This window comes from Lampris incognitus, chromosome 2, assembly GCF_029633865.1.
Source record: "Lampris incognitus isolate fLamInc1 chromosome 2, fLamInc1.hap2, whole genome shotgun sequence".
Lineage (NCBI taxonomy): Eukaryota > Metazoa > Chordata > Actinopteri > Lampriformes > Lampridae > Lampris > Lampris incognitus.
In genome coordinates this window covers 127,506,916-127,533,284 of record NC_079212.1, presented here as the reverse complement: position 1 = coordinate 127,533,284, position 26,369 = coordinate 127,506,916, and the positions used below count along the sequence as shown (strand labels likewise).

Sequence of the window (26,369 nt, the reverse complement as noted above, 5' to 3'; positions counted from 1 at the left end):
TGTTTTTGAGAGAAAGTATATGGGTTTATTTTCTTGTGGGTGGGGTGGGGGGGGGTGCTAGACTGTCTCTGCGGTGTCTTTGCACAGCCTGCATCTTGGGTCTTGTCTGGTGTGGTAGACCCCTGCCCCAACCAATCTGATCCTGAGCGCCTGTTCTTGTGCTGCTATGATCAGAGCCTCTGTGCTGTCCTTCAGTCCAGCCTTTTCTAGCCACTGGTAGGATTTCTCAATATCAGCCATGTCTTCTATCTGTTGATGGTACAGCCCACGGACGGGGTTAGTCTTCCATGATACCTCCTCTTCTCCTTCCTCCCCACTCTCTGTCTTCTGCTGCCTGAGGTACTCACTCAGCAGTTCTTCCTAGGGGGTTCCTCTTTCTGATGTACTCGTGGATGTTCCTTGTTTCATCCTGGATAGTGGCTCTGACTCTCACTAAACCTCGGCCCCCATCTTTTCCCTTATCATTCAGTCTCAGGCTGCTGGACTTTGGGTGGAACCCTCTGTGCATCATGAGACGTTTCTGTGTCCTGATATCTGTGGCTGTTATCCCCTCCTTTGGCCAGCTTATTATTCCAGCTGGGTATCTAATGACTAGTAGGGCATATGTGTTGATGGCTTGGATCTTAGTCTTCCCATTCAGCTGGCTCCGCAGGACCTGGTTCACTCTCTGGCGTTATCTGGCTGTAGCTGACCTCCTTGCTGCCTCCTCATGGTTTCCATTTGCCTGTGGAATACCCAGGTACTTGTAACTGTCCTATATGTCTGTTATCCTGCCATCTGCTAATTTAACCCCATTCAGTGCTCACCACCTTTCCTGTTTTTGCTACTATTCGACTGCACTTGTCCAGTCTGAATGACATCCCGATGTTGTTACTGTAGACCATGGTGAGGTGGATCAGCGAGTCAATGTCTCGCTCATTCCTGGCATACAGCTTGATGTCATTCATGTATAGAAGGTGGCTGTTGGTAACTCCACTTCTGAACCTGTATCTATCTACTCTTTGTGATGATCTGACTGAGGGGGTTCAGGCCTATGTAGAACAACAGCAGCAGGGATAGTGCATCACCTTGGCATATGACACTTTATGGTTACCTGTGTGATTACCTTTGAGTTGGCCTTAAAGTGTTGTTTTCCACTGCTGTATTGAGTTCTTGATGAAGGCTATTAGTGTCCTGTTGGCTTTGTATAGTGCCAAGTACTCCAGAAACCATGTGCCGAACATTGAATCATAGTCTTTCTTATAGTCAATCCAAGCTGTGCTCAGGTTGGTCTGTCTGGTCTTAAGAGTCTTGGGTGACTGCTCTTTCAACCAGCAGCTGATGCTTTGACCCTCTGGTGTGTTCCCAAATCATTTCTGAGTTTTGCTCATGTATTGACTAATGTGCCCATTCAGATTAGCTGCTATGATGCCTGACAGGATCTTCCATGTTGTGGAGAGGCAGGTTATGGGCTGGTAGTTTGAAGGTGTTGTACCTTTGTGGGGGTCCTTCATAATCAGTATTGTTCTCCCCTGTGTTAGCCAGTCAGGATGAGACTCTGATGTTAGTGACTGGTTCATCTGTGTTGCCAGGCATTCATGGAGTGCCATTAGCTTCTTCAGGGCCTGGTGCAGCCCAGTTCTTCATATTTGAGACTCATCATTGGACGTCGACCATTGTCATGATAACTGGTTCTTGTTCTGGGATATTGCTATGGACTGCTCTTAGGTCCACCAGCCACTGGGCATTGAAGTTTTGTGATGCCTCCTTTTCCCATATATCCTTCCAATATCGTTCGGTCTCTGCTCTGGGTGGGTCTGACATTGTTCCCTTGTTACTCTGCAGCTGGGAGTACACTTTGGATGGTTCTTTGAGGAACAGGCCATTTACTCTTTAATAATAATAATAATGCATTACATTTATATAGCACTTTTCTAGACAACCAAAGCGCTAAGTGCATTTGGTTTCTGCTTCTCTAGTGTATCTCTTCATATATATATCTCAACAAAGATACAGGAAAAAAGATTTTAATAAAGGAAAAACGATTTTAATACAAAAAAGATTTTAATACTGATACATGTGTGTATTAAAATCTTTTTTCCTGTATCCGTGTTGATATTCCGCTCCTCATTAGTTGAGCACTCATATGTCAATGGTGTTGAGTGCTCGACTAATGAGGAGCGGAATATCAGTGCCCTAGCCCTGGCCCCGAAATGCTTTTCAAAACAAACCGCAGTCCCATTGGTTGTTTTCTACCCCTCCATTGGCTGCTGTGCATCATAAGTACCTACCCCATTGGTTGTTATAATTTGAATGTTTCCCCATCTGATTGGTCGCTGTCCAACTGAAACTAGGGGTGTGACGCTGGACAACATAACAGTGTGATTCTTTGTGGAAAAAAACATTAGCAGCTGATGAGTGCGAGACGCACGAAACAGGCCTGTACTGCAATGTATTAAAATCTTTTTCCTGTATCCGTGTTGATATATATATATATATATATATATATATATATATATATATATGTGTGTGTGTGTGTGTGTGTGTGTGTGACGAAGGAAGACACAGAAGACAGGAAGAAATGGAAACGGATGATCCGCTGTGGCGACCCCTAATGGGAGTAGATGAAAGTAGTAATAGTATATTGTAGTGGTTATGGGGCTACATAATTCCCCTTATTGAGAGCTAGTAGGAACGTTAGTTTACAGCTGCTGTTTCCTCGGTTCGGGTTTACAGTGACACACTTCCGCTGCGCGGGTTTTTTGTTGTTGTTGTAATGGTGGAAGGAATAAATGGTGCACGTTGTGTAGCCGAAAGAGAAAGTTGTCACGACTCCTGCTTGAGCTCCTCTACACTGGTGACCCCGACGTTTGTCTCTTGGTAGTTATCAGAGACAATCTTTCGAACGAACATGGTTGACGAAATCAACGCGGTTTCTCTCAAATTACCAGAGTTCTGGGAGTCATCGGCAACGACATGGTTCGCCCAGGCGGAAGCGCAGTTTGCTATCCACAAAATAACGGATGATGCTACTAAATACTACTACGTGGTATCGGCGCTCGGATGTTCGACTGCAACTAGAGTGGTGAGTCTCCTTACAAATCCTCCGGCGGCAGACAAATACAAGGGGCTCAAAGATCACCTCTTGAAGATTTTTGAACTTTCCGACGCCGAGAGGGCCCACCGTCTCTTTTCTCTGCAAGCCATCCGAGCTCATGGACAAAATGCTGAATCTGCTGGGACCGGCGCACAAACCTGATTTCCTCTTTGTACAACTGTTTCTGCGACAACTGCCTGCTCAGGTGCGGACCGCTTTGGCTAACACCAGCATTACCGATTGCCGCAAGCTAGCTGAAGAAGCTGATAAGTTCTTCTTGGCCAGCCAACAGCAGCACTGCGCGTCCGCGCTCACCCCTGCCCACCCCCACACGCCACCACCTGGTGACTCCATGGTGGTCGCCGCGGCAACCCCCGGTCGGCGACAGAAGCCCGGCCTGTGCTTTTACCATGCAAAGTTCGGGGCCAAGGCGAAAAAGTGCACCTCCCCGTGCAATTTCAGCTCGTCGGGAAACGCCAAGGCGGCGCTCACTAGTGGCCATGGAGGTCGGCGTGGAGGACAACAGGCTACTTTTCCTGCGAGACTCCATCTCGGGGCGGCGTTTCCTATGCGACACTGGGGCGCAGAGGAGTGTCGTACCTGCATCGAGTGTGGACGCCCTGTTGGGCGCTCACGGCCCTCCCATGGAAGCTGCTAACGGCAGCTCTATCCGTACGTACGGCACGAGGCACATTGACATGTGTTTTAATGGACAGCGGTTCAGCTGGGATTTTGTCACCGCCAACGTGGCATTTCCCCTCCTCGGTGCAGATGTTCTTTGTGCTCATGGGCTGCTGGTGGACGTCAGGAATCGACGCCTGATTGACGCCGTCACCTTCGCTTCACACGCGTGTGCACTCAGCGATACAGGCTCCGTCAGGCTGTCCAGCATGCTCTCCAATGAGGACGTGTTTCTCCATCTTCTCTCCGAGTTCCCTGACCTCACTCAGCCCACATTCTCGTCATCTACGACCAAACATGGGGTTGAGCACCACATCGTCACCACCGGCCCGCCGGTGCACGCCCGAGCTCGGCGCCTCGACCCGACCAAGCTCTCTGTCGCCAAGGTGGAGTTTGAGAACATGGAGCGCCTTGGCATCATCCGTCGCTCCAGCAGCCCGTGGGCTTCACCCCTCCACATAGTGCCTAAGCCTGGCGGTGGGTGGCGTCCATGTGGTGACTTCCGTCGGCTCAATGACGCAACAACACCGGACCGCTACCCGGTCCCTCACATCCAAGATTTCTCTGCCCACCTGGCTGGGAAAGTGATCTTTTCCAAGGTGGACCTCGTCCGTGGATACCACCAGGTGCCCGTCCATCCCGCTGATGTCCCCAAAACGGCTGTGACAACTCCGTTCGGACTGTTCGAGTTCCTCTGCATGCCGTTTGGGCTTAAGAACGCCGCGCAGTCCTTCCAACGTCTCATGGACTCAGAGTTGCGGGACCTGCCTTTCCTCTTTGTGTACCTGGATGACATCCTGGTCGCTAGCACCTCCGTGTCCGAGCACTTGTCCCACCTCAGAGTCCTTTTCGAGAGACTCAGTCTGCATGGGTTGATAGTTAACCCGGCCAAATGCCAGTTTGGTCTGAGCACCATCAACTTCCTGGGCCACCGGGTCACCAAGGACGGGGCGGCCCCCCTTCCATCTAAGGTGGAGGCCGTCGCAGACTTTCCATGCCCACACACGGCCCAGTCCCTCCGGGAGTTCATTGGCATGGTGTCCTTCTACCACCGGTTTATCCCCCGGGCTGCCGATCTCCTCCGCCCCCTATATGAGGCTCTGAAGGGCACAGCCCCCAAACATGCTGTGGACTGGTCTGCAGAGAGGGACACGGCTTTTAAGGACGTGAAGGCCGCCCTGGCTGACGCGGCAATGCTGGCACACCCTGTGTCTGGAGCGCCCATTGCCATCACGACGGATGCTTCGGACTACGCTGTCGGCGCGGTTTACGAGCAGTGGGTGAGCGGTGCGTGGCAGCCGCTTGCCTTCTTCAGCCGGCAGTTGAACCTGAGAGAGCGCAAATACAGCACCTTTGATCGTGAGCTGCTTGGCCTTTTCCTCGCTGTTAGGCACTTTCGTTTCCTACTGGAGGGCCGTCAGTTCACGGCTTTCGTCGATCACAAACCGCTGGTGTTCGCGATGGCCAAGGTGGAAGAGCCGTGGTCAGCCCGCCAGCAGCGACAGTTGGCCTACATCTCAGAGTTTACCACCAACGTGAGGCATGTCGCTGGGAAGTCCAACCCAGTCGCTGACTGTCTCTCCCGGGCCATCGCTGGTGCCGCCCATTTGGGACTCGACTACAGCCAGATGGCAGCTGACCAGGCCGCCGACCCAGAAGTGCAGGCATGCAGGACCGCCGACACAGGGCTGCAGTTGGAGGATGTGGCTTTCGACGACACCGGCGCCACGCTTCTGTGCGACGTCTCTACGGGTCAGCCCCGACCAGTCGTTCCGACTGCTTGGAGGCGACGGGTCTTCGACGCAGTCCATGGGCTGTCTCACCCTGGCAGAAAGCCTTCACAGAGGTTGGTGGCGGCAAAGTTTGTCTGGCATGGACTCAAAAAGGATGTGAGGGACTGGGCTGACACCTGTGTGGAGTGCCAACGCTGCGAAGTGCTCCTGCACATCAAAGCGCACCTGATACCTTTCACGGTACCTGAGAGGAGGTTCGACCACGTGAATGTGGACCTGGTAGGCCCCCTACCCCCCTCCCGTGGTTTCACATACCTGCTCACCGTGGTCGACAGGACCACGCGATGGCCAGAGGCCGTCCTGCTTTCGTCCACGACAGCGCCTGAGGTTGCCAGAGCGTTCATCGGAACCTGGGTCGCCCGCTTTGGCACCCCATCTGACCTCTCCTCGGACAGAGGGCCGCAATTCACGTCAGCGCTCTGGGAGGAGATCGCCGCGAGTTTAGGGGTGAGGCTCCATCGCACCACAGCATATCACCCTCAGGCGAATGGATTGGTCGAGAGGTTCCGTCGCTCGATGAAGGCCGCATTGCGGGCTACCCTCAAGGACGACCTATGGGTCGACAAACTGCCTTGGGTCATGCTTGGGCTCAGAACGGCTCCCAAAGAGGACCTCCAGTCCTCATCCGCCAAACTGGTCTACGGACAGCCACTTCGGATCCCGGGGGATTTCCTTCCCACCGCCACAGCTCCCTGGTCCGCCAGATGCCAACGGACTGCGCTGCAGGAGGAAGCCAGGGCTTTTGCACCGGTCGCCACTGCTCAGCATGGCGGCTCTCAGTCCTATGTCCCCACGGAGCTGCAGTTGGCGGAGTATGTTTTCATCCGTCACGATGCGCACCGCGGTCCCCTGCAGCCACCCTACGATGGCCCATTTCGGGTACGGGACACTGGAGATAAGCACTTTGTGGTGGAGGTTGGCAGCAGGCTGGGGCGGGTTTCTGTGGACCGCCTCAAGCCTGCTCACCTGGACTTAGTCCACCCTGTTGGTCTTGCTCTGCCCCCCTCCCCCGGCGAGCTGCCCCCTGCTTCCCCAGGTCCAGCTGTGAGGACTCTGCTGCTTTGCCTGCGGTTAACCAGCCCCCAGCTCCTGTTCAGCGGAGCCGTTGGGGCAGAGAGATCCGCCCCCCTCGCCACACTGACTTTTCATATTAAGGCGAATTCTGGGGGGACGTGTGTAGTGGTTATGGGGCTACATAATTCCCCTTATTGAGCTAGTAGGAACGTTAGTTTACAGCTGCTGTTTCCTCGGTTCGGGTTTACAGTGACACACTTCCGCTGTGCGGGTTTTTTGTTGTTGTTGTAATGGTGGAAGGAATAAATGGTGCACGTTGTGTAGCCGAAAGAGAAAGTTGTCACGACTCCTGCTTGAGCTCCTCTACACTATATATATATATATATATATATATATATATATATTAGTGGTGGGACTTGATTAAAAAAATTAATCGAATTAATTATGGGCTTCGTAATTAATTAATAGTAATTAATCACATTTTAATCGCATATCGATATTTGACACCAGAAGCAACATTTTTCAACTCAAACAGGTCTTGGTAATGACTAAATCAATGAATAGACACATACATAAGTTTAAACATCAAAATCCTGTTTATTTTGTTCAAAACAAGTTTGTTTTGTAAACACAGTACTTTTTGTAACCCCTGATCTTCTACCATTGAAAGTGGTCTACAGTCCACAGCAATCCATTTCGCCAGTGAGTTTGTTAATTTATCAGACGTGGACTTACTCATCTTGGTTTTGAAACCCGTCATCTGGTGGAGAGTCGGTTGGCGACTTTGCTTGGTTGTATTAGGAGCACTAGCGTTAGCGTTAGCGTGTTTCGCATTTAGGTGGTACCGGAGGCTTGAATAACTGCGGTGGAATGCAAACTCTTTGTTGCAGAGTCTGCACACAACAGTGCTCTTATCTAGGCTTCCATCTGACCGTTTTTTAAACGTAAATTTCCCATCCACAGAGCTAAGCAACGCGGTGTCATCCTTGTCGTCCATCGCATCCGTTGTTAGCATACTAACTTGTTAGCCTAACCTCCGCTGCCTTCCGCTTGACTCACGTCACTCGGTGCATCGGTATAATCCGTATGCCAGAAACGAGTGCACTGAGAAGTGTTCCGTGTTGACTGGAGTGTAAAAATAAAATGCGATAAAATGCGTTAATTTTTTTTAACGCCGTTATTTTTCCTATAATTAATTATCGAATTAACGCGTTAAAAGTCCCAGCCCTAATATATATATATATATATAAACTGTACACACATATATAAACTGTATTTTCTGAGGCATCTCAAGAGTTTTGGCATGAGTAACAAAACAAAACTCTGATGAGTGTCTTGACAGGCTACATCACAGTGTGCTTTAGCAATCTGACTGCTCAGGTCTGTAGACTGCTTCAAAGGACTGTAAAGACAGCAGCAAAAATCCCTGTCATAGATCTACCACAACTTCATAATATTTTCCCCACTCGCTGCAACAGGAAAGCCCAAAACATCATTAAGGATATCAGTCACCCCGCTCATGTTTTGTTCTCGCCCCTCCCATCTAAAAAAGCTACTTGAGCATTAAATCTTATACCGCCTGTCTCAGTAATAGTTTCTTTCCACAGGAAGTCAGGTTGCTAAACAGCTGATGCACCAATATCTACCGTACATTGTTGGATTATCGTATACTGTATATTGTGAATACAATGTATGAATTCATGTGCACATAGTCTATGCAGGTCTGTAGTTTTTTTTTCCTTTGGGGATTGTGTGTCATTTGTCCTTGTGTCCCTTGTGTTAAGGCCAGAGAGAGTCAGAGCACAATTAATTTTATTGTATTCTAAATACATATGACAATAAAGTTGAACTAGAACTTTACATAAATGACATCACTTGCTCTGTTGGAGACTCATCTATCCATCTTTATGCCGATGAAACAGTCCTTTATGTCACTGGTCCATCCCCAAATGCAGTACTTCCATCACTTCAGGATAGCTTCCTTAGTGTCCAACAGACCTTCCCTCCTGTCAACACTACAAAGACCAAGATCATGTGGTTCGGTAGGAAGGGATCTGTGCCCCATCCAGCCCGAAATATCACCACCCTCGATGGAGCTATCCTAGACCAGGTCACTGAATACAAATACTTGGGTATCTTGATAGACAGCACTCTGTCCTTCTCACACCATATCAGCGGGTTACAGTCTAAGGTCAAATCTAAAATTGGCTTCTTGTACATAATGTGCTCCACCTTCATCCCCTCTGTTAAACTAACTCTTGTTCAAATGACGATCCTTCCCATGTTAGACTATGGTGATGTTATCGTATATACGTAGGTCAGCATGCAAGGGCGCACTCCAGAAGCTTGATGTTCTCTATCACTCTGCTATCCGGTTCACTACAAATGCCCCTTTCAAAACACAGCACCGCACTCTTCACTCCCCTGTCAACTGGCCATCCTCACACACCCGTCGTGATATTCATTGTTTCATGCTTATCTACAAAACCCTCTATGGTCTGCCCCTGACCTGTGTCACTTGTTGCAAACTACCATCTGCTGCCTACAACACTGGCTCTGCGCACCATATTCTATTGAAAATTCCCAAAACAAATACTGTATTTGGTCTGTGGACAATTTTATGCTCAAGTCAGCTTTTTAGGAACTCTATGATGGAAATTTTAACTGATACATGCAGCTGTTTCTCAAACCACTAATAATCCCTAGCCATTGTTCTGTCTGCTGCTTACTGTTGTCCCATACATATCCTTGCTCTCTTGCTGCTGCTGTTTTGCTCTGCTTGTTTGTGTCTGTTACTTTTGTTCTGTTGTTGTATTGCCTGATGGTGTTGTTTGCTAGCCACCTGCTCAATGTTTGTGTGCTAAATTGCATGTCATCTATGAAATGCTTGCTGTCATATGCAATGCTTGTTGTGATTGCGTGTAAGCAGTGGGTGTGTTGGAAATGTTTGGCTGTGTGCTGCTGTCTTTTTAACTTTTGACATTTCTTTTTTAGACCCTACCACTTTCCCTCAAGAGGCTTTGCCTTTTGCCAGGCTGCTATTGTAGATAAGAATTTGCTCTTAATAATGTGCCTGGTTAAATAAAATAAATAAATAAATAAAATAGAAAGAATCACATTTAACTGGAAACTCAATGCACAAGTAAACGAATTTTGTCAATTACCAAATTCAGAAACAGAATAGTATAACGTGCATGGATAAGTAGACACGTTGGTCCTTGACTAAGGGGTCGGAGCCTTTAGTCGACTGGTTAACATTGTCACTTGCGGAACAGGAGACACGGGTTCGCATCCCAGCTGTGTCAACGGTTCCCGGGCTGCCCCTCGAATTCACTACATTGGTGTCAGAAGTGGGATGGTGAGACCGTGAGGTCATTGGAAGCGCGTGCGCCCAGAGGCGTGAGAGAGCTGATATGCTGAAGCACGGGGACGCGCATCCCGAAGGAGGGGGGTAGTGTAACGTGCATGGATAAGTAAACACGTCGGTCCTTGACTAAGGGGTCGGACCCTTTAGTTGACTGGTTAACGTTGTCACTTGCGGAGCGGGAGACACGGGTTCGCGTCCCGGCTGTTGGCGACGGTTCCCGGGCTGCCCCCCGAATTCGCTACAATACTTTAAATGAGCCAATTTGAAATGGTCAAAGAGACGTGAGCATATTATTTATTTTTTTACAGATTGAGTGTTCAGGTTTATGTAAAGGTTACCGCTCTGAACTAACATTATATATAACTGTTAAAAATTCAAGAAAATAACTTCTTGTGCAATCTATCTAATTATGAGAATTGTTATCAACTAAATTTTATTTAGTTACTATCCCGCTCAGAAAATTTTAACATTCAGTCTCTAGTCAGAATAGAACAAAAAACATTTTGTTTTCAAGCCTTTCAAGCATTCTTTGTCAACTTAAAATTATTCTCTTAATTCTGTTATTCTTTGCCCGCTGTATCTGCTCCCTTATATTTCACAATGTGGTGTTAAAATGCAGTTGCATTATTATGGAGCTGTGTTACAGCGATCACGGACCGAGGGATAATGTGGATGAAGCTGCTCCTCACTTCAGGAAAAATCCGGCTGCACTACTCCCCACTCTGCTCCAACTCCATACCAGTCAAGTAACTTTGTTCGTATTGCCCCTTTTCCACTGCATGGTACTGGCTCAACTCAACTCTACTCGCTTTACTTTTTGGGATTTCGTTTTCTATTGCAGATAGTATCCCTTCATGGCGAAGCACCACGGGTCATTTGTGGGTGTGTTGACTAGTTTTTTTTTCTCAAGATTTTATTTATATTTAAATAGATATAAATAAATATACATATCTACTACTACTACTTTCAGCTGCTCCCGTTAAGGGTCGCCACGGCGGATAATCCATTTCCATTTCTTCCTGTCTTCTGCATCTTCCTCTGTCACACCAGCCACCTGCATGTCCTCCCTCATCACATCCATAGATCTCCTCTTTGGCCTTCATCTTTTCCTCTTCCCTGGCCGCTCCATATTCAACATCCTTCTCCCAATATACCCAGCATCTCTCCTCCACATATGTCCAAGCCATCTCAATCTTGCCTCTCTTGCTTTGTCTCCAAACCGTGCAACTTGAGCGTTCCCTCTAATATAATCGTTCCCTAATGCTGTCTTTCTTCGTCACTCCCAGCAAAAATCTTAGCATCTTCAACTCTGCCACCTCCAGCTCCGCCTCCTTTTTCATCAGTGCCACTGTCTGCAAACCACATAACATAGCTGGTCTCACAACCATCTTGTAAACCTTCCCTTTAACTCTTGCTGGTACCCTTCTGTCGCAAATCACTCCTGACACTCTTCTCCACCCACTCCACCCTGCCTGCACTCTCTTCTTCACCTCTCTTCCGCACTCCCCATTACTTTGAACAGTTGACCCCAAGTAGTTATACTCATCCACCTTCATCACCTCTACTCCTTGCATCCCCACCATTCTGCTGTCCTCTCTCTCATTCACACATAGGTTTTCCGTCTTGCTCCTACCGACTTTCATTCCTCTTCTCTCCAGTGCATACCTCCACCTCTCCAGGCTCTCCTCAACCCACACCCTACTCTCACTACAGATGACAATGTCATCCGTGAACATCATAGTCAATGGAGACTCCTGCCTGATCTCGTTCGTCAACCTGTCCATCACCATTGCAAACAAGAAAGGGCTCAGAGCCGATCCTTGATGTAATCCCACCTCCACCTTGAACCCATCTGTCATTCCAACCACACACCTCACCACTGTCCCACTTCCCTCATACATATCCTGCACCATTCCTACACACTTCTCTGCAACTCCCGACTTCCTCATACAATACCACACCGCCTCTCTCGGCACCCTGTAGTATGCTTTCTCTAAATCTACGAAGGCACAATAACTCCTTAACTAACTAACTAACTAACTAACTAACTAACTAACTAACTAAATAAATAAATATATTATTTATTTGTTTGTTTATTTATTTATAGTGGTATTTTCATGTCACCTTTTAGTATCGGCTCAGTTCACTTGGAACCTCGATGGAGGTGGTACCAAAAAAAAAAAAAGTACCTGTTACCAGCATCAGAATCAGAATCAATTCGCTGTCATCTCAGTCATGTACTTTCATACACAAAATAGATGAAATTTCGTTTCTCACAGCCCACAGCAGTGCAACACAAAAGACAAAAAACACATAACCAAAAGAAAATGACACCACCAAAAACATACAAAAATGGACAGAATAGCCAAAAAAAAAAAAGAGCCAACAACACAGTTCATTCAGTAACTTTGCAACACAGTCCAAAAATGTCACCGTGCAGAGAACGAACGCCAGCCAGGATCACTGTCGGAACTGTCGGTGTGCATGGGCTAGCAGTTAACTTAGCCAGCCCTGCATCCGCGTCCTGTCAGATCGCCCTCGGTGTTTCCTCTTCGGGCACAGCTCCAGGCAGGGCCGTGGTACCTGGGCCCACTGGACGCAGCAGACCAAGCTCTTCCAGCTGATCCAACGCCAGCTCTCCCAGCCATCGAACGAAATCGACGATCACAGACATAATTCTTCACATGATGACACAAACTCAGACGCAGACGTAGACATGGATAAAGACACTGCATAGTCGGAACTAGGGGAGGCCGCCGCAAACGTGAGTTCGCGCCGCCATTTTCCCACACTGGCCACACAGTACTATCGCTAACTTTTGCCCAATGGAAAACCAAAAAAAAGAGAGTAGAGTTGAGTGGAGCCAGTACCATGCAGTGGAAAAGGGGCATGTGTGTGTTTGCCTGTTTGTACATTTAACCTTTTGTGTACTGGTATCTCTGTTCATTCATGCATGCCTATGTGCACAGACACATCGGCAATCATGTGCATGCTAGCCCGTATGCAGGCATGTGTGTACATCTGCAGGCCTGTAAAAGTAATTTATGTGTATGTACAGTTTGTGGATATGTGAATGCGTTTTTTTTGTTGTGATCTTGTGTGTATATGTGTGTGTGCATGCACACAATCAGGAGTTAGTTAGTGTGAAATCGGTTCTTGTTGCACCCTTGGTTCTCAGGGCTAAAAACTAGTGGGCAGGCCAGCTGTCTGCTCCCTCCCCCAAGCCAGCCAGCCAACTGTACCAATAAGTGGCTTATTATTCAGGCCTGAAGCCCCCCAGCCCTGGAGCTGACATCTGGAAGAATAACACAACAAAAAAAGTGTGTGTTCATCGCCCATTTTCTGTGCATTTTCCATCTGAAAATTTTTGATTCAGCTCTTTAATGATTTTTTTTTTTTTGCAGTTAGTGCTTCGGTGTTATTTCCCCTTGCTGTTTCACTGTTATAAAAAAAAGATCAGAGCAGTAGTGTTCAATAGAGAGACTGTTCTCCCATGAGATCTTCAAGGCAAACTGAAGAGAGGAGAAATAACGTTTGAGTCTAACTTTGTATAGAACGTTTTGAAACTTTCATTGCTGCGATGTGCCTGTTGAGACTTGCAGCCCTCTGTTGCAGATTATCAACTTAATCAGGCCAAATCACAAAGTTAAGGAAAACAGTAAAATCAGTCTTCGAAACTCATCAGTTTTTGTTTTTTTTAATATTTTTTGGACCCCCCCCCCCTCCCCACCACCACCAGTTGTATCTGGCCAATTACCCCACTCTGCCGAGCCGTCCCAGTCACTGATCCACCCCCTCTGCCTATCCGGGGAGGGCTGCAGACTACCACATGCCTCCTCCAGTATGTGTGGAGTCGCCAGCTGCTTCTTTTCACCTGACAGTGAGGAGTTTCGCCAGGGGGACATAGCACGTGGAAGGATCATGCTATTCCCCCCAGTTCCTCATCCCCCCTGAACAGATGCCCCGACCAACCAGATGAGGCACTAGTGCAGCGACCAGGACAGATACCCACAGCCGACTTCCCACCCATAGACACGGCCCATTGTATCTGTAGGGACACCCGACCAAGCCGGAGGTAACACGGGGATTCGAAAAATTCATCAGTTTTTGCCTTTCACGAACTAGCTGGAAAAAGGGAAATTCTACCCTACTGCTGGTGTTTGTCCTGATAAACAATCAGATGAGGCTGTCTGGGGAGAGGGTGGGAAATAAATGCAAGCTAAATAAGCACTAAGTTTTGGAGACAACGGTCTGTTCCACCAGCCAGTCAGTCAACTGCAAAACCACTGGCGCATAACCAATGGTTTTGCCTCTAAGCTGGTGGAGAACGCAAAGTCAGTGTGCCATGAAATCAGCATGGGGCGAGGGACGTATCAAGAGGCCCTACCTGAGCGATGTGCGATAGCCTGACTAAATAAACACTGAGGGAGGTGGTTTTTGTTTTGTTTTCGTCTTAGTTGGGTGGGTGGGTTCATATTTCTGCTGCCTGCTGTGCTGTTGTATTAGAGACTGGAAGATCAAACAAGAATGGGAAGATTGAACATCATTGGAAGATTAAAAAACTTTAAGAGGGGTCACTTTCCACCTATCCTAATTTCCGATCAAAGAAAACAACAGAGGGAGAATGAACCCAAAATTAAACGCAAATATGTGCACTGACACCGGTGCCATGGCACAAAGGAAAAACACAAAAAGATATTAATAGCGGGCTGCATCCAAGGGATCAGCCGGGTTTATCTGAGCAAACAGAGCAAGCGGGCGTTCTCCAGCAACACTGCATTACCGCAAAACGTCTGCACATCTTTCTGTCACATGTCAAACAGCTCCACACAATATGTAAAGCCAGAATGAGAAATTAACTGATAATTAAGCTGTCTATCTTTTAATCACCACAGGGACGAGGGGAGCATATCGACCATTGTTTAAAGCCTCGTCAACTGTCGCCATGTTGATTACGAAGGGATGAGCTGCAGTTAATGCAATTATGATTACTCCTTCTTAACCACAAGGAAAGGGATTCAGAAAACAAATGCACCCTTATATGCCGCTTTACCTGATATGGCAAAAAATAGGTTCAAAAATAATGTTTGTGTCACATCTGTATGAGGGTGGCTTTAGGTTACCTCTGAAATTAAATCTTGTGTAAATGTTTCGCAGCTAAATTTGAATTTAAATACTCGTTAAAAAGATTTCCTCTACTATGATGGGAGGCACTGCCAGGGACAAAGGAGTGATGAATGAAGGGGGGGGGGGGGTAGCACAGATTCAGAGGGGGAGCACTGTGCATAACTACAGACTATTCTCTAATATCACCTGTACTAAAGGGATACAAAATGCTAGAAAAAAATGTTTGTTTTTTGTGTGACTGGAGCAGCGCTGCCCGAGAAAACACTGATTCCTCTCAATTCTACACTGTAAATCCCGTTCGGTGGTGAAAGTATATATCTATCTATCTATCTATCTATCTATCTATATATATATATATATATACACACACACACACATACACACACACACACACACAGGTAACAATTTTTTTTGTTTCCCCCCCCCTCCCTCTTTTTCTCCTCAATTGGCCAATTACCCTATTTTCCAAGCCGTCCTGGTCAATGTGTGACCCCCTCTGCTGGTCTGGGGAGGGCTGCAAACTACCACATGCCTCCTCCGATACATGTGGAGTTGCCAGCCGCTTCTTTTCACCTGACAGTAAGGAGTTTCGCCAGGGGGACGTAGCACATTGGAGGATCACGCTATTCCCCCCAGTTCCCCCTCCCCCTGCACAGGCACCCTAACCAACCAGAGGAGACGCTAGTGCTTTGACCAGAACACATACCCACATCCGGGTTCCCACCTGCAGACACAGCCAATTGTGTCTGTAGGGATGCCCGTCCAAGCTGGAGGTAACACGGGGATTCGAACCAGCAATCCCTGTGTTGGTAAGCAATAGAATAGACCGCTATGCTACCCGGACGCCCTGATGGGTAACAAAAGTAAAAACTTGAATGCTTAACCCCTACAGTGAGGTGATCCGGGGGCTCTGTTATGCTATGGGGGCATTTTCCTGGCATGGTTTGGGTCCACTTGTCCCCTTAGAGGGAAGGGTCGCTGCAAATCAATGCATGATCACCTTTATCCTATGATGAGACACTTCTATCCTGATGGGAGTGGTACGGCATGGTGGTGCAGTGGTTAGCGCGGTCGCCTAACAGCAAGAAGGTCCTGAGTTCGAGCCCCGGGGTAGTCCAACCTTGAGGGTCGTCCTGGGTCATCCTTTGTGTTGCGTTTGCATGTTCTCCCCGTGTCTGCATGAGTTTCCTCCGGGGGCTCCAGTTTCCTCCCACAGTCCAAAGACATGTAGGTCAAGTGAATCGGCCATAATAAATTGTCCCTAGGTGTGAATGCCTGTGTGTGTGCGTGTGTGTTTGTCGGCCCTATGATGGCCTGGCGGCATGTCCAGGGTGGCTCCCTGCCTGCCGCCCAATGATTGCTGGGATAGGCTCCAGCATCCCCACGACCCTGAGAGCAGGATAATTGGTTTTGATAATGGATGGATGGGAGTGGTCTCTTCCAGGATGACAATACCCCCATCCACAGGGCATGAGGGGGTCACTGAATGGTTTGATGGGGATGAAAATGATGTAAATCATATGCTATGGCCTTCACAGTCACCAGATCTCAACCCAATTGACCACCTATGGGAGATTTTGGACCAATGTGTTAGACAGCGCTCTCCACCACCATCATCAAAACACCAAAATTAGGGAATATCTTTTGGAAGAGTGGTGCTCCATCCCTCCAGTGGAGTTCAGAGACTTGTAGAATCTATGACAAGGAGCACTGAAGCTGTTATGCAGGTTCGTGCTCGACCAACACTTTACTAAGACACTTTATGTTGGTTTTTCATTTCATTTGACACCCGTCTGTATATACGACAAAAGCTTCTTCTGAAATCTGGCCATATATACAACAAAATACCTTTATTTCTCAAAGTGGGGAAAAAATGTTAGGGAAATTAAAAAAAAAAAAACACTGAAACAAAATGGACCTCTGAAAACTCTTATTTGGTGTTGTCTACTGTAATCTACTCTATCAAGTAGATACAGTAGACAACCTCTCACAGAGGTAAAGTGAGACTGTAACTGTGATTTAGGGCTATATAAACAAACTTAACTTACGTTTTGTTATAAACTGATCAATTTTAGTTTACATTTCACGTACTCCAAAATGGCTGAGAGGGTTATTGCATTGTGACATCATCCACAATAGCTCGCTGGAAAAAAGAAAAACGATGGAGGTGCATTCCCCGTGCCAATCCCGGACAATATGACCCCCTGTGGTCATATGTCCTCCCACCGACCCCGTATTGGCACGCCCACCGGAAGCGCTATTCTTCTTTCCATCTCCAACTAAATGAGATCAGTCGATGGCTGTTTCTCTCTCGCTGGGACTAAGAGGAAAACTGCAAATACGCAAGTAATCTAGTGATATACTGGTATATTAGATACTAATTTATAGTTAGCTTACCTTTTATCGCCAAGATGTTCGTTAATCCGGTCGATGTGGCCGGATTCTACGCTTGGTGCGGGTGTGTTAAACCGGCGACGCTCCAATGGGACCCCCATCCGGACTGTGTCTCCCATATCCCGCATGTTCACTACACAGGCTACTTGAGGGATGTAGACCGTAATGAGATCGACTGCAATTTCTGTAAAACCATCAGAGGATCGGGGCACCAAAGGTGGGCTGCCCTGTACCGTCAAAGATGGGGACTTGCAGATCCCTTCGCACCTGCTAACGAGGCGGCTAGCATGGTGCTACCTAGCTATAGCCATGGGGCGGAGGCTAGCAACATCCCTCCGATGCTTCCTAGCTACAGTCACGGGACGGCGGCTAGCATTAGCATCCCTCCGGAGCCAGAGGCTATCCCACCATCCGGGATAGTTAGAGAGGACTGGATCAATGAGATCCTATCCCTCCCTGGTGAATCCGTGGCATGTTATTCGGCGGGTGCGGAACCCGAGGATTCACTGCCTGAGGAAGTAGACGATCAGGGCGTGGAAGACGACCAGCCAAGTTCGTCTCAACCAAACAAAGATGGTGACGCCATGCAACGTGGGTCCGAAACATTCCTCGCCAGTTTCCGCGATCTGTTCGCGCGAGCGGTCAAGTCTGCCGACATCGTTACCGAGCCGGGCAATCCTCAAGATCCGGTGGTAGCCGATTTTCCACGAATGGCAGAGAGGGTCAGGGACTCCACTCTACCACCTTATCCTCACATCGAACGAGCGTTTAAGCGGGCGGAGGCGGATCCGCTACTTAAATCGTCCTCAAAGTTCAGTCAGAAGGGGGTTGACGTCTTAGCAGTCGAGGTTAGGAACCTCAACTACAAAGACTGGAAAATTCCGCAATCAGAGAGGGACGTTTTATCGTTCAACCCTAACACCAAGGTGGGGTCTCGCGATACTCCCAAACACCCTTCGCAGTGGGGCCAACAGGTGGATCGTTACGCGTGTGATGCATGGCACGCCAGTACACGCGCAGCTGGACTCGTCTCAACGGCTGGGATGATAACGGCGTACATGCGCAAGCTCTGCAGCCTATCAAACGTCGAGCAAAGCAAAGCCGCCATCGCTACAGCAGGTATCGACGGGGCCGAGTTCGGTGACGTAGTGGCCAGCGAAGCAGGTTGTGAGTACATCTTGGAAATGGAACGCATAGCTGACTCCCTGGGATCGCTGCTGTATTCCATCGCTCTAGAGTGCGGTTCTAGCGCAGCTGCCTCCACCCTTTCGCGCAGACGTCTCTGGCTAGAGACAGCCGGGGTAAAAGAGGAATTCTGCAAGGAGTGGATGGCCCACTCCTGCGCAGGGAACCAGGGCCTGTTTGGAACGACCCCGGACATTATCAGCAAATACAAGGCCGCCCAGGCCGAGTGCGAAACCTTGCACAAGGAGCTTCTCCCGATGATGAAGAACCCGCCTACCCCTAAGCCCGCGGTGGGCACAGGGCAGGGGGACATGCTTGCGCGCATGCAGAAATGGAGAGAGACTTATCCAAAAAGAGGTGGTAAAGTGGGGCGCGGGCGTGGACAGGGCTCACGTCCAAACTCCCAGTCTTCCACAGATCCAGCGGCCAAGGCGGCCAAGCCGGACAGCACAGACACTTCCAAGGAGGGAGCTGCCAAGTGACGTGTTTCGGCAGGATGTTACGACCCACACCAACAGACTGATTCCAGAGCCGTCTCCGGCGATATAGACGCTTGTTCAGGGGACACAGCGTGCGCAGGGCTTAACACTGCGCCTTTTATTTTGGTTTCTGATGCACAGTCTACTTGTTCTATTCCAAAGGTTGTGAATGTGAATAAAAGTTTTTATGTTGGTGATGATGGTGATTGCGTTTTAAAAGGTTATAAACGCAAGTCTGATTGTCTGTCTGAATCTTTAGGTAAAGATGATGATAACAATGTAATAACATCCCTGCTGGAAATATTGGATAATAATGACATGAGCGCCGATGAGCCCCTGGGAGGGGACTATGATGCGACAATGTTTAGTCTCTCTGATGGGTCAAATGGTAATTTGGAAAGGTTCAAAACGCCAATTCCCCCATCTGGGTCTCCTTTACAAGGACGAAGCCCCCCCATGGATGCAGGGCATGGCGGGCGGGGCTTCCCCAGACCCTTTACGCGCAACTTACATGCGCTACCTGAACAGCAAGGTACAGGAGGCAACGAGACCTCTGTCACGCATGTTACACAGGTGGAAGGAATTGGTCCCGTCGGCTTCTGTTTTGGATCAGATAGCCCACGGACACCAAATCCTTTTCGAGAACGGTATTGTACCCCCGTACTTGGGAATAGTGCATAGGGAACCGGGGTCGGTGGCCGAAGCACAAATCCTAGACAACGAACTCACAGAGTTACTCTCGAAAGGGGCAATCACGGTGGTTCCTCCCCTAGAAAGAGAAGACGGGTTTTACAGCCGTTACTTTCTGGTCCCGAAGAAGGATGGGGGCATGCGCCCAATCCTAGATTTGAAACCCTTCAACAAGTATGTAGAGAAGGTCAGTTTCAAAATGCTACGCACATCGGTTCTGCTGTCAATGGTGACACAGTCCTATTGGCTAACTTCGGTCGACCTAAAAGATGCTTTCTATCATTGTCCGATTGCGGAAAGACACAGAAAGTATCTTCGGTTCTGTTACCGGGGTCAGTGTTACCAGTACACATGCCTCCCGTTCGGATATCGCCTCTCTCCTCTGACATTCACAAGGTGTGTGAAAGCAGCGCTCGGAGTGTTGATGCGCAAAGGTATGCGCTTGGCATGGTTCCTAGACGACCTGTTGGTGTTGGCCCGGTCGCCAAAACAAGCAATACTCCATACGCAGGAGTTGATGGAATTCATGGAGTACATGGGTTTCACTATCAACATAAAGAAGAGCGCGCCATGGCCTTCGTGCCAGGCAACGTATCTGGGTCTGAGTTTGGATACGGTATCCATGCGCGCAACCCTTACGCAAGAGAGATGGCATTCCACCAGGACCACGTTAGTACATTTCGTCCCGGGGACATATGTCACTTATCGGATGATCAGGAGGCTGCTGGGCCTTCTGGCATCGGCTCACCAAGTTGTTCCTTTAGGTCTGTTGTTCATGAGGAGACTGCAATTGTGGTTCGCAGTTCACTTCTTGAAATACGGCAACGAACGCCGGTACAACAACCATCTTATCCTGGTCCCGCGCGTGGTAGCGCCGGACCTAGACCACTGGAACAGAGCCTGCGTGGACATGTCTGGGGTCCCTATGGGCCCCAGGGGACCCGAGGTAACGATTTATACGGATGCGTCCCTCTCGAGTTGGGGGGCCATCCTTGGCTACAAAACAGCGCGAGGAGTGTGGCCGTCTGGGGAGAAGGTCCACATCAACGCGCGCGAGACGGAGACGATTTGGCTGGCTATCCAGCATTTCGCTCAGGATCTCGTAGGCCGTCACATACTGATAATGACAGACAGCATGACAGCCAAGGCCTACATCAACCGCCAAGGCGGTATGAAGTCCAAGCGTTGCAGAGAGTTGGCCATGCAAATTTGGATTTGGGTCAACAGCAACGCGCTATCAATCAGGGCGCTTCATGTTCCTGGGAAGGACAACGAAGCAGCGGACATCCTCTCGAGAGGCGGCCCGCATGCGGACAATTGGAGCCTCAACCCAGCCATAGTGGCTATGATCTGGGAGAGGTTCGGGGTAGCTCAAGTGGATCTGTTCGCATCGAAACTCAATTACAAGTGCCCTCGTTGGTACTCGATGCTCCCGTCCGACCTAGCGCCGTTGGGGGTCAACGCGCTTGGACTAGATCCATGGCCCGAGGAGATGCTTTACGCATTCCCCCCGCGCAGGTGCCTCCTAGACCTGGTGGTCAAGTTCGAGCACACAGGGGGTCGGTTAGTTCTCGTGCCCTGGATAGTAGGCGAGCGGTTCGACGTCCCGGAGTGGGCGGACGCGCTCACGCAAGCAGGAGGGCTGCTACAGGAGGGCCCCTGGATAGGAGGCTCCCGATTAGCGGCGTGGATGCTTACAAAGCCAGGCTCTTAGCTATGGGACTTAGTGCGCAAGTGATTCGTGTCATCTTAGTGGCGCATAAAGACTCCACGTATTCCAGGTACCAGGGGTACTGGAATCGATTTGACCAACTTTGCGCTGAACGCGACATGGACCCTTTGTCAGTAGGGATTGGCCCTATACCGACTTTTGTGGAGGTCTGTAGGAGTGATAGACTATGGTCTTTCTCCTCGGTCAAAGTCTGTGTATCGGCTCTCACGTTCTTCCGGGGGGAAGATCGAGGGTAGCACGATTTTCACGCACCCGCTCGTGACGCAGTACCTGTTGGGTGCTAAGAAGCTCTCAGCTAAGGAGCTTACGAGAGCTGAAACTTGGGATGCTTCCCTTGTTCTGCGCGCACTAGAGAAAGATCCCTTTGAACCCATGTCTACGGCAGACATGCGTTATGTCTCGGCTAAGCTGGCTGTGCTCTCGGCACTTACCACCGCAGCGAGGGGTTGTGAGCTCACTGCACTCACCATCAAGGGGATGGTGTTTTCTGGTGATCTGATGGTCACGCTCTTTACAGACCCCAGCTTCGTGCCCAAAACTGTGTCTGTCCTGACGCGTAGGGCCCCGGTGGTGATACACGCGTTTCATCCGTCACCGGTGACTAGGGATGAGAAACGCTTGCACCTCTCGTGTCCTGTACGGGCTTTACGCATTTACATGCGGCGCACAGCAGATATTCGTAGGTCCGACAGGCTGCGCAAACCAGGTTATGCCCTTTCCACCCAGAGGCTAGCACACTGGCTGGTGGATGGTATTACGGAGGCGTATACCAAAGCGGGTAAAACAGCTCCTAAGCTGAAGGCGCATTCTACCCGAGGGACTGCTACGTCGATAGCTGTGTTGTCAGGTATCGACTGGGAGGTCATCCGCCAGGCGGCGGTTTGGAGTGGTGAGACCACTTTCTTACGGCATTATTACCGGCATGTTAAGGTGCGGTCGGTTGCCGACGCTGTTCTGGAGCAGGCCTCTTAGGATGCTCTCATCAGAACGCATACCCCTTCCCACCAGGGGTTTGAAGGGTTCATTGGACGGCTAGAGAACGGAGGCACGAATCCTGTCGTTGTTCAATGCAATAACCCTCTCAGCCATTTTGGAGTACGTGAAATGTAACTTTGGGTTCGCGAAGCGAACCCTAGTTATATGAACAACGACAAAATGGCTGAGAATAGAGCCGTTCTCCTCCTACCCGGGCCACAGGTGTGGTGCTCATTTAGTTGGAGATGGTTCGACTTACAAAGAGGAATAGCGCTTCCGGTGGGCGTGCCAATACGGGGTCGGTGGGAGGACATATGACCACAGGGGGTCATATTGTCCGGGATTGGCACGGGGAATGCACCTCCATCGTTTTTCTTTTTTCCAGTGAGCTATTGTGGATGATGTCACAATGCAATAACCCTCTCAGCCATTTTGTCGTTGTTCATATAACTAGGGTTCGCTTCGCGAACCCAAAGTTCTTTCATGAGTATTTATTCATTGCTGTTGCTGTTTTGCCTTATCTTGTAATACACATTTCTATAAATTCATTTTCTGGCTAGCAACATATTTAATGAAACAATTTCAGTAAGAGTTTTTCTACAGGGCACCGCAGCCATGAAACCAAATCCTCATTTAATTAGAATTCTACACCAACACCTATTTAATGCTCGAGATACTGAAAGAGGGGCCGGATCCACGCTGAGGTTTGTCAGGAGCAAAGAAACGTAACACTTTTTGTTTTTTTCTTTTTAAAGACCTGGTTTTCAAATTTCCATTTGATTAATGCAAAAACAATTATTTCTTGTTCAATTATTGAATCCCTTTCTAGCTACCACAATGTGGGGAATATAATTACATGCCGCAACCACATCACCTGGTTCTGGCTGACTTCTGCCAGAAAACAACATTAGCTCAATCAATGTCAATTATTTCACGCTCTCCATTATTGCACTGCAAGGATTGGGCAGAATTTTAATCCCAACTCTGCAATTGCTTTAGCTACACGGGTCTTCGGCTTTTGTCATGATTAGAAACAGGAGTGAACATTAAGCCCAGTGGCGTTCAACAAATGTTGTTAGAAAAATAATGACGGCCTCGTCCCTCAACCAAGTATGGGCTGAGATTGAAAAATAAAAACAGCGTACTTGCCCTTGTGTTATATTCTATGGACTCTGCCCACTGACAGTATTTCAGAAGCAAGTCGGGCTCTACTTGTCAAATTTGGAGAAGTATTGCATCTTTAGCGCTATAAATGTTTTGGGGTTTTTTTTGGGGGGGGGGTTCCCCCCTTTTTATCCCCAATTGTACCCGGCCAACTACCCCACTCTTCTGAGCCATCCCAATCTCTGCTCCACCCCCTCTGCCGATCCGGGGAGGGCTGCAGACTACCACATGCCTCGTCTGATACACGTGGAGTCGCCAGCTGCTTCTTTTCACCTGACAGTGAGGAGTTTCTCCAGGGGGATGCAGCGTGCGGGAGGATCACGCTATTCCCCCCAGTTCCCCCTCATCCCTGAACAGGCGCCCTGACTAACCAGAGGAGGCGCTAGTGCAGTGACCAGAAAACATACCCACATCCGGCTTCCCACCTGCAGACACGGCCAGTTGTATCTGTAGGGACACCCGACCAAGCCGGAGGCAACATGGGGATTTGAACCGGAGATACCCATGTTGGTAGGCAACAGAATTGACTGCTACGCTACCCGGATGCGCCCGTAAATTTACTCTTTTAAAGTTTTGAGAAACAGATAAAAGGTGGACATGTGTATGCATATGTGTGTTGTAATGTATTTGTACAAGTAAGTGTGTGTGACTGCCTGTAGGAGTTTGCATGTGTGCATGTGCATTATAGTAGACATTCTCTTTCTTTACCTGGGTCAAAGGAAGAGAAGGCGGGTGTCCCGCTAAGGCCAGTTTAACGGTAGTCTCCCAGATGTGTGAGTCATGAAACCCCCGCGCCGTCACCATGAACTGGACAGGATTCGACAAGTTGGCCACCTCCTGCTCAGCATACACCAAGCCGTTGGGTCGCACCCCATAGTTGGGATCGCTGCTCACAAAGCCCACCTCCCGGTTGCGCTGGCAGTCCTCAAACTTCACTGCAAACAGAAAGTTGAGGTGCAGAATTTGAGTGCAATGAGACATCATGAGTTTTTAACATCGTTGACACATCCGACAAGTTCAAGAGTAACCAGTTTCCATTCCATTCATCAATCTTGACATTGCCTCTCCTGTCATTGCCCTGTTTCCTCGCTATGACGTCTTTGGAAAAAAAACCCCACCTTATCTGCTTTCAAACTTAAGAACACAGTGGAAAATCACCCCCCCCTCTCCCCATATTGGTGTATTTTTCAAACTAGCAAGACATTAAATTTGGCTCCTCCACAAAGAACAAGAAGAGAGTCTCCAAAACACAAGACAGTCCTTGGCACTCTTTATCTTTCTCCATCCAGTTTTCTTCCACCATGACATTTGGGGACTAAAACACACACACACACACACACACACATACACACACAAAGATGTACGCACACACACGGGTCTGTATGGGGATGAGTGAGTAAGTGTGATTAGAGTGAGAAAAGTCTGCAGTAACTCAGCTCCACAGGTGAGCGGGGGGTTCAGAAGGATCACTTATCCTGCTCGATCAGAGCTGACAAGCAAAAAAAGACAGTGAATGAGAAAAAAAGTGAATAAGGGGGAGTGCAGCAGATGGCCTGATGTGATGCATCACTGCGGATGCTACAATGACAGATGACATGAATATACCATTAACCCCCCCCCACACACACACACACACATCCAAACAAACTGACAAAAAATTCCTCAGGAAAAACCAAAAGCAATATGGAAATTGGTAAGACATATTTGGGAGAGCCTTCCACCTTCTCTGGCCTGTGATTGATGGTCTAATACAATGGCTTGAATCTTGACAATGAATGACTGTCAATTTCAGCAATACTATTGTTTTTGCACACATGCAAACACACACGTACATGCACAAACACACAACTGACACAACGAAAACATTCTGCCCCGCCCCTCATCTGCCTTTATCCCCAAGTAAAAATGCAAGTGCTGTGATCTTATCCCGCACTCCCAGTCTTGCTGCTGGTAACAAGACAAATTGATTTCATAAATCACCTAGGGAACACATCGCCTGTTATGAGCTACGGCAGTGCGATTTTTCAAAAATCCACTGTGACGAATGCTGCACAGCTAGCTTTTTATCAAAACATCTACTCAATTTATCACCCGGCTTCCTGTCAAAAGCATCTCCCAAACAACAGGCTCATAAAGCGTGACATCTTATCAACAGCTATAGCTTAGCATCTCATAAATGGCTGCAGTTCCAAGCAATGTAATTGCACCGGTAATGGGGTGAGGTGAAACACAATTTCGTCAATGGCATGCAACTGTTTACCTGGGCACATATGGACACGCTATTCTTTGCTTAAAATGCTCAGTGGAGTGTGTCCTTATGAGGACGATGAGCATTATGTGAATATGATTGCCTTGTTTTGGGGGTCATTTATCAACATACGGCGATTTAACCAGAGGATCTGACAATATGTAAAGCAGACCTGCTTGAATTGTCCACAGATAAATTATGGCAGCAGCTGAGGACAGGCATGTATTATGTAAATGACTTCAATTAGCTTGAACTGAGTGAGCTAATTGCAGTCACGTAGAGACAGGTCTCTTGTGTTGCAGCCCAGTGAGCAAGGTTTAGGAATATATACTCTCAAAGGCACTCTTTGTGTGTGTGTGTGTGTGTGTGTGTGTGTGTGTGTGTGTGTGTGTGTGTGTGTGTGTGTGTTTATATAGGAGTAAGCTCTGAGTCCAGGTATCTCTT

General features: G+C 48.5%; 1 protein-coding gene across 1 annotated transcript in view; it reads right to left on the bottom strand.

Moving 5' to 3' along the window:
• The window catches only part of cdh4 (cadherin 4, type 1, R-cadherin (retinal)), a 107,115-nt gene extending 82,632 nt beyond the window's left edge, over positions 1-24,483 (bottom strand). The window contains exon 1 of the mRNA XM_056273451.1: positions 24,386-24,483. Coding sequence (XP_056129426.1) covers positions 24,386-24,481 — 96 coding nt within the window. The 5' untranslated portion in view covers positions 24,482-24,483. The remainder of the gene's footprint in view (positions 1-24,385) is intronic.
• Between the last annotated feature and the right edge of the window lie 1,886 nt (positions 24,484-26,369).